At 47.2% G+C, this 10704-nt stretch overlaps 1 protein-coding gene across 1 annotated transcript; it reads left to right on the top strand.

The window, feature by feature from the left end:
- Positions 1-125: 125 nt before the first annotated feature.
- On the top strand, positions 126-9852 carry FAM151B (family with sequence similarity 151 member B). Its single transcript, XM_071455163.1, has 6 exons — positions 126-284; positions 732-857; positions 1807-1963; positions 4459-4667; positions 6263-6398; positions 7951-9852. The coding sequence occupies exons 1-6, from the start codon at positions 266-268 to the stop codon at positions 8099-8101; spliced, it is 798 nt and encodes a 265-aa protein (XP_071311264.1). The 5' UTR covers positions 126-265; the 3' UTR covers positions 8102-9852.
- Positions 9853-10704: the final 852 nt, after the last annotated feature.

The following is a 10704-nucleotide window of genomic DNA, read 5'->3' as shown; positions in this document are numbered from 1 at the left end:
CCCACTCTGAGCCTGCCCTGGCCCAGCTGAGCACCGCGTCCTCCCGATCTGACTCCAGCGTTCGGAGGCCCTCGTGTCCGTGTCCCGGCTGCCTGTCCCCGCCTCAGGCCTGTGCTGCCGCTGAGGCTGCAAAGGACACAGCGGCACACCAGCCCTGCTCGGGATCCTTCGGACACACGCCCCACCGAGTCCCGGCCCGGCCCCGCCCGGAGCCGCGGCGGCGGGACCCAACCCCCGGCGGGGCGGGGCCGGGCCGGGCCGGGCCATGGCGAGCGGGGCGCGGGGTGAGCGCCGCGGCCGGGCCGGGGCTGTCAGGGCTGGGGCCGGGGCTGGGCCGCGGCTGTCAGGGCCGGGGCCGGACTGGGCCGGGGCTGTCAGGGCTGGGCTGGGGCCGGGCCGGGGCTGGGGCCGGGGCTGTCTCAGGGCCGGGGCTGGGCTGGGGCTGGGCCAGGGCCAGGCCGGGGCTGTCAGGGCTGGGCTGGGCCGGGGCTGGGGCCGGGGCTGTCTCAGGGCCGGGGCTGGGCTGGGGCCGGGGCTGTCAGGGCTGGGGCCGGGGCTGTCAGGGCTGGACCGGGGCCGGGCTGGGGCCGGGCCGGGGCTGTCGGGGCTGGGCTGGGGCCGGGGCTGCCGGGGCTTTCTCAGGGCCGGGGCCGGGCCCGGGGCTGTCTCGGGGCTGTGTGGGGCCGCGCTGCGTGAGGGCTGCCCGCTGTGTCCCCGCCGTGTCCCCGCAGGCGCCTGGAGCGAGTGGCCCGTGGATCACTTCCTGCGCACCGGGCACATCGCGGCCAGGGACGGGGCCGCCGTGCGCTGGTTCCACGCCGCCAACAGCCGGGCCCGGGCCGCTGAGGCCGCGCGAAGTGAGTGAGGCACAGGCCTCTTCCTCCTCCTCCTCCTCCCCTTCCTCCTCCTCCTCTTCCCCTTCCTCCTCCAGGATCCCCACGGCTGTGAAATCCCTCCAGGGCTGGGCACTCCAAACCCCCCTGGGCAGTTCCGGTTCCTGAGCCCCCTTTCCATGGGGAAATTCCTGCTGTGCCCACCACGGCCGAGCCTGAGGCCATTCCCTCTGCTCCTGTCCCTGTTCCCTGGGCTGAAATCCCAAATCCCCCCTTTTTCCTCTCAAGGAAAGGTTGTGCAGAGCCAGAAGGGCCCTGGTGCACCAGCCTGGGTGGCAGTGAATTGTGTGTAAATTTATGTGAATATTTGCCAAACACATATTTGCATAAATGTATATATGATATCCTTTATCCTGAATACCATCAGTAGCTCTTTTCTTTGTATTTCAGCCATCTCTGTGTTTAGGGCCCTCTGCAAAGCTGGTAGCACTGCCCAGATTCATTACATAAAGCTGTTTTCAAGAGCCTGAGCTCTCCTGAGACTCCTCTTTGCCTGTCATGTGTGTGAGCTAACGTTTTCCTTGTCGGTTCTGGCAATGAGTCAAGGGGAATGCTCATTCTCTGCCAGTATTAAATCCTGCACTCATCTTTCCTCTCTCAGGAACCCTATTTACAGAGGAAAAGATGTGAAATTTAACACCAGTGGATTCACATGTTGGATGTCCATTTATCTGTTCTCATGAAGAAAAAAACCCCACGTTGTTGCTTGGCCAAATGCCCCCTCAAACATCAATTTTCACTTGGTTGAAGGCTTGCAAAGAGTTTAGTGGCTGGGAGCCCCCCAGAATGGCATCTCTTGTGTCCCAGAGAGCAGCTCCCGTTGGAGTGAGGCTGCAGGGCTGCTGTGGACAGACTTGCTGGGTCGTTGTTGCCCTGAAGCCCCGAAAGCTGAGCTGTGATTTCTCACTCCCAGGCGATGTGCACATGGTGGAGGTGGATGTTGTCCTCCGGGGAGGGGACAGGGAGCCCATCCTGGCTCATCCCCCGGACACTGACAGCGACATCACCCTGCAGGAGTGGCTGGCACAGATGGGCAGCACCAACAAAGGCATCAAGCTCGACTTTAAGAGGTATCTCAACCAAGGGATTGTTGTGTTGTTTGCATTCTTACCTGTTACAGTTGTGCAGCTCATTGTCAACCAAACTCCTCCTTATTGTGCAGTTTAGCATTCAGAAGCATAATCCATGTGGAAACATAGTCCATAATTCTCAAAGCATGGCAAGAACAAAACCTCTAAAAGAGTTTTGAGCTACAAGTAGTGATTTTGGTTTTGCTCAGTGAATTAGGTGCTGTGAGCAGAACTTTCCCATCTGGCAGGTGAAATGCTGGTGCCTCTTTGGAAGGCTCCTTTCTCTGCCCTTACTAACTAAACATTCAGAGGTTCAGTCACAGTTTGAGCCATTAGCTGTTTCATTTCTTGAAGGGCGAACACGCCTGAAAGCCCCATGAGATTGCCTTGGAAGAGTTTGAAATGAACTTCCAGGCATGAACCCCTTCAGCTCCTGACTCTTGCTTTGTCTCAGTGTCCGTGTGCTCAGTTTGTTTCAGCAGCAAATTACAAAGAGCTTCATCACTGCTTAAGGACTCCATAGAAATGCAGAAACCCCCCACGAGATAGTTGTAAAATGTGATTTATGCCTGTGGTTCTGTGTTACACAGTCACAGTTTTCATGTGAAAGTTCATGAAAGTGAAAAATGTGGGCAGGCTAAATCCTTTTATTGTCACAGGATCTGTGTGTGTCCTTCTGGGCAGAGGAGGGGAAAAGCAGCAGGAGGCATTTGTTTGGGCTTATTTCTTGTGAGTTTTGGTGAAATTTCTCCTCCATTTTAATTATTGTTTAAATGAATTTTAAACTACCTTCCTTTCATTTCTTTTCCACAAGGAGTTTACAGCCAAGTGGAGTGATTCAAGAAAACTTTTAAAAGTACATGGCATTATAAAAGAACTATTGTATAAAAACATTTAGAAGTACATCACACAATGCAGATAGAGTCAAATTAGTGATAATAGAATTTGATGTTCCTTTGCATAATAATTAATTGGATGCCATTGCTGAAGTTTTGGAGATTTATTTCAATGGTGCTTTTAAAATATACTTTTTTTATATCTCTGCTCTATCAGCCTGATTGACCACATAATTACATTTCCTGCTGGCTTTGGCTACTTAAATTCATGTATTCTGCAAAAGGTCTTCAGTGTCCCAGTTCAGAAATGCCAAAGTCATTTCACATGAAGTCAGCTGTAAGTCTGAGTTTTCTGAATGCTGTGCAACAAAACCAGTGCTCTGGGGTTTGTGGTTTTTTGGGAGTGGATTTTTGTTGTTGTTGTTGTTTTGATTTGGTTTTTGGTTTTTTCTTCTCTCTTTTTTTTTTTTTCCTTTCTTTCCCTGTGTTGCCATTTTGCTTTGTGCTTTTTTCTCACCTTACGCTTTGCAGTAGGAGGGGAGGCATTCCTCTGGCCCTGACAGTCCCTTGCATATGTGAGGATATCAGCTGTTCTGGCCCCAGACTGTGAGGAATGCTGCAGCCCACACCTTAACACCATCACTGGCTTTTCTCCTACAGAGCCCGAGCTCATCTCAGTGAGTGGAATTCCTGCCTCTGCGCAGCCTTCCCAACAGCACAAAAGGCAAAATACACAAAGGGACTCTACAGAGGAAACAAGACAAGCAGCTCAGGGGACTGAACTAACCTAATTCCAAAACTCTGACCATAGTGATTTTAAATTCCTCAGTGTTACGCAGTGCATTAATTAATGGGCTATGACAGAAGGAAGATTTTTTTTCTTGGTCTTCATTTCTTTTCCCCACTGTTCCCCATCTCCTTTCCTTCCTCAGTGCTTTGAAAGTTTTGGTAGGAAAAATCTGGCTGTGCTTTTTCCTGTGGCTGGACAGGACAGTAGGAATATGTGAGCATAGGTTGTGTTAAATGCTCACAGGGTGTCTGCACTGGTTCCTCAAGTCATGCCAGCTCATATTTAACAATTCAATAATTATCTGTCAGATGATCACTGGACAGGCAGGCTTCTGTGTGCTGCCACACTTAGGAGCTGTGGGACAAACCACAACCAGGCATTAAATGTTCAAGTGGGTGCCTTTTCTCTCTTTTAGTTGCCTTAAATTGGTCTGTGTCGTGCCTTTTAATTCCCCTAGTACAGGTGCATCACCTTGCATGCATCTGAAGGTAGCTTTGAGTCTGGATCTGCCTAATGATAAAATCTTTTCCAGTTTGAGTGTGGTTGAGGTGGGGACCGATGGCTTTCACTGTCTGGGCTGGATTTGCAGCAGTTGTGGCTGATGCAGCACAAGTGTTAGAGACTGCAGTGGCTTCCCTTGTTAAAACCCTTCTCAGGCCTGAGATGAAGAGGTGGCAAGGTCAGGGGGTCAAGGTGAGGCCAGGAGGTGCTGGGAGCAGGGGGTGGGAGTTGGGGTTTTACTCCTGCAGGGGCAGTCAGGGGATGGCAGCGGGCGCTGGGTGCGCCCTGCCCGGCGCAGCGGCTGCGGTGACACTGGGGTGACACTGGGGTGACACTGCCATCCTGACCCTGCCCTGTGTCCTGCACAGCCTGGCCGCCGTGGGACCCTCCCTGGAGCTGCTGGGGCAGGCGGGGCAGTCCCTGGACAGACCCGTGTGGCTGAATGGGGACATCCTGCCGGGGCCCTGCGGGAGCTGCACGCCGCTGGACGCCCGCGCCTTCCTGAGCGCCGTCACCTCCTCCTGCCCCCATGCCACCCTGTCCCTGGGCTGGACCACGGGCTGCCACCGAGGGCAAGGTAAGGGCAGGGCTCCTGTACTTCCTGTGCTGCAGCTGGTAGCAGCCCCAGGCCATGTCCTTGGCTGGGAGCTGCAGTGACTCTGGGGACCCTGTCCTGTGCTGCGGTGTTGGACAGAGCACTGTGCAGCAGTCAGACCAGTGCTGCACTGGCAGCACAGATGGGTGAAAACCACATCTTTTTGTTCCTAAAATAAGCTGGTTTGTGCTTCAGCTCCTTCTCACCTGCTGAGCACTTCTGAGGGACAAACTCCTTAGCCTCTGTTTCAGGGAGGGCTGTCCCTGAATCCTGGGAGCACTGATCTGGTGGTCGGATGGCATGAATCCTGAGGAAAAACAGCTCAGCTGAAAATGTGGAACTTTATCTCTGCTTTTTTTGATCACTGAAGTCAAATCGTGGGTCAGCCTTATCCCTCACATTTCATTTCTCTTGGAAAGTTGAATTTTTGGAGTTAGCTTTCCAATTTTCATTAATATAGGGTCTTTTTCACAGGCTTCCTCTTGCAATTCTCATGAGAAGTAGAGTCCCCTCCAATATTGTCTGGGGCCACCGTGTCAGGATTATACACTACTCCCATTGCTTCTTACTCATTAGCAAGATTTAGTATTGTATTGTATGATATACTGCAGTGTTATTAAAGTGTTCAGTGCTTTCTCCCAGGTACTTTCAGTGCAGGAAAAAATGCATTAGGAATACTGGGTAACCTGTGAAAACAAATTTCACTTCATCTCCATTCCAAATTTCAGTTTATGGAAATACTAAGTGAGGTTCTACTATAAAACTTAAGAAAACTAGCTCATCTGAGTGATTTCACCTAGAAGTTGCTGCTTGGCCCAGAAAACTTTTTTTAATATTTAGTGTTTTTACTCTTTCTAGTCACTGCATTCCATTTGAGTAATGGAGGAAAAAATTATTAACTGTTGTTATAGGATTTTCATAGCCTGTAGAAACAAAAGAACAGTCAATTTAATTTGAAATAGCTCCAGTCCTTATAAAAACCCCAGGAAAGGCACTTTTAGTCTTTTAGATTGCTTGATTGTAGCAGTTTTAGGCACAGAATGTTTTTGTCCATGTGTGTTGATTTGTGTACATCTTCATTCCTAGGATTAACTTAAATTTTTGTCCTAATTTTTTCTTAATGTTTTTATTTTTAAAGGGTCCCCAACAAAGTTAAACTAGGCCATATTGATGTCAGTGGCAGGAGAATTTTTTAGAGAAAGGACAAAGATACATTAAAAATGCCACGTTCTGTAGAGCTGTATGTAAAGTAAGTAAGCTTGTATGTAAAGTATGGGAAATCAAGGTTTTCATAGCAAGTTCATTTTCCATGTTGATAGTGCATTTATTGCATTTTTCCTCTGGGGCATTTACTGCTCAGAGCCACGCAGCAGTTTCGGGGTGGGACTGTGTGGTTTTCAGGAACAGGGGATGTGCAGGTTTTGTGTCTCCAAGGGACCCCAGGGGCGCAGGACTGTGTCTGTCCCCAGGACCAGAGAGCCCTGAGTGTCCCCAGGGGCTCTGAGGGAGCTCTGTGAGTGCTCTGTGTGTCCCCAGGGGCTCTGAGGGAGCTCTGTGAGTGCTCTGTGTGTCCCCAGGCTACGAGTGGCCCGTGGTGCAGGAGATGTGGCGGCTGTGCCGCGCGCTGTCCCAGCCGGTGACGTTCGCGGTCAGGGCTGCGCTGGTGCCCGGCTCCCTCCGGCAGCTGCAGTGGCTGCTGCAGCAGTGCCACAGGTCAGTGCTGCTCCCTGTGCATCCCTCAGCCCCTGGGCCCTGGCCCGTCCCCACCAGCCCTGTGTCACACTCAGCCCAGAGGCATTGGAAATGTGGAAATTCTTCTTCTCCCAGCGCTTCATTTCCCACAGGCCTCCAAGCGTTGGAGTCCTCAGACAGAAGTGGTCACTGTTAATTTCTCTGAAGTAGTTAAATTCCAGAAGCTTATTTTTCATTACCTACTATGAGGACTTTTAAATGGTGCATAGCTGTGGAACCAGGCTGTGCTGCAAACATTTCCTGAGATGAATATAGTTAAATAGACTAAATAGTTTGATGTTGCAATTGGGAATTCATCCAATCCAAAGACTTTGTATTGGGTTCGCTATTTATATTTTTTGTAGCATTTTTGAGAAATGTCAAAGATGATTTCTAAATTGGAAGTCAGGTGTTTCCCTCCATGCTAATTAATTTTACTGAGGCACTTGAAATGTATTCAGTGGTTTTCATACAGGAACTTACATTTTTCTTTCAAAATCATTCTTACCAACCCTTAAGCATTTAATTATAAAAATTATTCACATGTAATAGAATGAGAATAAAAACAGCTTCCCACATACTGCCATTTACTCATCTTTTTCAACTGCTGTGCCTACCCAGAGTTTAATAAAACTGTTCCAACCAAGGTCAAAGCCCAAGACAGAAAACTTAAGGGCATCTCTGAAAAATTTCTAATTATTCAGAAAAACAGGGTGAACAAATTAAATGCTGATATTCTTTTTTATGATGAACACTCAAGACAGAAATTGTTAAATTCCTGGGAAATTGATTTTAAAATGTTATTGCACTAAGAATGTATATCTTCTGAATTTTGTCAGTCTCAAATATCAATGGAAACAAACATTCCAACTGAAGTACTGGGATTTTTCTCTTTTACCTCCTCATAAAAGTCAGGGGGGTTCTTCAGTGGCATGATTAGAAGAGAGACAGAAATTCCTGAGCCAGTTTTGCTCCCATACAACTGAATGTTCATTTATCCATTTTTAAAATTAATACAGTTCTATTAAACAAAAGGGAAAAACGAAGTATATGTCATGTGGAGGATGTGGAAATAATGCTTTAGCTGAATAATGCTTTGGGGGATTTCAGTGCTTTTTGAGAAGTTGTGTGCAGTTAATGAGAATTGGATTAGGTGGCATCTCTAGACATTGCTGATGTGACAAAGCACAACAATCACCTGTGTCTGGGATTGCATCATATTTCCTGTTTTGAGGCTCAGCTTATGACTATTGATTAATTTATCAAACCTTAAATGCTCAGTCTGGCAAATTTTGTTGCTGGATATTTACCTGAGCTTTTTTATTTAAATCCCTCTGAGGTTTGGCAGAACAATCACAGATAAATTGGGGGTGCAGTTGTTTGTATTTAATTACGTTTCTAAAGTTATGATGCTGTAATCCTGAGTATTTTTAGGAGTCTGTTTTAGTGCAATGTCTTCCTGGTTTACATGCTTTATCTTAACATACACTTTTTCTCTTTGTTTTGTTTGTTTTCTCCCTGTTTCTGGACATAGGTACAGCCTCACTGTTTGGACAGGAAAGGAGGATGTGTATTCTGTAGAAGACTTGCTTCTCATCCGAGAAAATTTTGATAAAAGTAGGGTTTATTATGACATTTTTGAGCCACAAAATTCTGAATTCAAAAAAGCCATTGGAATAGAATAGTAGATGCAAAGCAGGCAATGCCTGACCCTATAGTGCTTTAAACTGTAAACCCCTTCAAATGTGAGGATATTTTATTCAAAGAAATGCAATTTCCTTGCCAGAAGGGCCGTGTTGAGCACGCCTGTGGTTACTGGGGGAGTTTTGGTTTGGCACTGTGCAGAAACAGAAATGCAGTGCCGTCCCCATTGGCCCTGCTTGTGGCATGGGACCCTGGTGCCACACTCGAGGAGGGGAGGATGGCACTGCCAGCTGCTCTGCCCGTGGTCACCGTGCCCGTGGTCACCGTGCCCAGGCAGTGCCAGGGCAGTGCCAGGGCAGTGCCATGGCCAGCGAGCAGCCCTGGCTGGTGCTGAGCTGGGCTGGGTGTGGGCAGCAGGGACAGCGCTGTGCCCACGCCTGGGCTGTCCCCATCAGGGCTGCAGGGACATTCCCCATGGCCCCATGGCTCTCAGGTGGGTGATGGTGGCTCGGCCCTCACTGGGCCCGTGCGGCCCTGCAGCTCTCAGAATTCTCCACAGTGGAAATTTCCCAGATAAAAGCTAAACCCCTGCTAACCACCTGCAGGAAGAGCCTGACCTGGTTCATTAAAGCCATTTATTGCCTCTTTTGCTGCTGCAATTCCCCAAAATTCACACGGACTGAGACACCGACCCTGGGGGATTGGCTTCTGCCAAACACCACAAACGATAGCAGAAAAACCAAAGGCTTCTGCCACAATCACAGAGGACATCTGAGCCTCTGAGTAACAGCTAATGCTCTGAGAGGCATTACTTTGTCAACTTCTTGTCCTCCTTTCCCATTCCTCTCACATGGTTCCTGTAGGAATTTCGTTAACTCATCTGTTAACCTAACAGATACTGTACACAGCACTTTACAGGCTGTTAGTACTAAAGTAAACTACAGTAATTTTTGGCTCTTACATGGCATTGGTACAGCTGTGATAAAACAGTTAGTTACATTTCTTAATCCTACATTTTGAATTATCGTGATCTCACACTAAAATTCAAGACTCCCTTTTGTAATCTACAACTCCTTTGGGAGATTTATCTAATAGTTGTTTTCCCTTATTGAGGGGTAGAGCTTTCTTCATTTTGGTCATCTACTAAGATGTGCTTGGCCAAAAATTAGGAAAAGATTGTTCCACATAAGGAAGAAAACTACCTGATTATACTTGGGATAACTAAGCAGAGTACTTAATTTAATTTAATCACCCATAAAATGAGTGGCAGTAACCACCAAAGGGTAAGTCTTGGCTGTCTGATTTCTACAGTGAGTTTGGAGAAGCAATTCATTCTTCAGTTGTGGTTTTTTGCAGGCAGTTGCATTCACTGATTTGCAGGATTTCATCTCTCAATGGTAGGCCTCTCTGGGACCAGAGGCACACATTTTTCTGCTGTTTATAAATCCTCCCACTGACCAGTTCCCACCTGAAGTACTGGGATTTGTTAAAACTCATTAAACTATTAAGTAAAAAACATCAGCAACTGCCAGAAGTATTTTTAAGGAAGAAGTATATATCTGAGCAATATCTGTGGATGTCAGTAAACAGGATAATCAGATAAAATTAAAGAAGACATCATCTGGATTACCAGGAAATGGCTATGTGGTGAATATGATTATTCTGTATGGATTATTCTATATATATGAATTTCTGTAAGTAATTTTACCTATGTATCTTTGCTAGTCCTCTGTGAGGTTGTTTTTGTCAGTCTAGTCTGACTTGCACATAAATAAATTCATCTGATTTTGTTTCTCTGTGTTTATTCAAATGCTCTCCTAAAATAAAATGTGTTGCTGTGGGCCTGGCAGGGAGACATTAATGTGGCTTTAACATACATGTACAGGTCAGGTTTATTTTTAAGAACCAAGACGTTTTTGAGAGAAGGCAGGCTGTAACTCACTCCACCTGCAAAACTCGCATGAAAATGTTCAAAGTTGCTGATGCTTTCGGGGAAAAAATACAGGAATTCGCTGCAGTTCCCCAGCATGCCTCTGTGTCGGAGTTTCAGGAACTTGAGAATAAATAGCCTCGTGTATATTTCTAGAAAATCTCTCTGATGTTCAGCATAAGATCCCAGCATCATTTTTAACTAGCTGGCCACAATTTTTGGGACAAAACCCCTGGATTAACAGGAGCTCTGCAGCTGCCTGCGTCATCAGTCCAGGAGATGCCTGGCTCAGGTAACACGTGCTGCTGAAAAACAGGAATTTTGCATATTTAGACGTATACATATATATGTGTGTATATTTATCTCAATGTTGGGGAGCTTTTTCACAAAACAGGTCAACAGGTATACAGGAGTAAAAGACCCATTGTCTTTCCAAGAGGGTTGACAGCTGGGTGTTTTATGGGAATATTTAGTGATGACAAATGGAATTTTATCCCTTTGATTCTGAAACCTCCCCCTGAGCTTCCTTAAGGTGTTTTGTTATGAAACCTAATTTCCTCAAAGTTAGTGCAGTGCCAGTATTACTTTACAGTGAAAATGTAAGAATATTTATAAACCCTTTGCTTTAGTTGGGAAAGTAGTTAGTTGTGCTGTGTATGGCATGCAGAGAGATAAAAGTCTTACATGGGATTGATGAGGAGAAGAAAGGAAATT

This window comes from Agelaius tricolor, unplaced genomic scaffold (assembly GCF_023055355.1).
Source record: "Agelaius tricolor isolate 1412-34295 unplaced genomic scaffold, bAgeTri1.0.p SCAF_44, whole genome shotgun sequence".
Classification (NCBI taxonomy): Eukaryota; Metazoa; Chordata; class Aves; order Passeriformes; family Icteridae; genus Agelaius; species Agelaius tricolor.
This window is presented reverse-complemented; position numbering and strand designations above follow the sequence as displayed.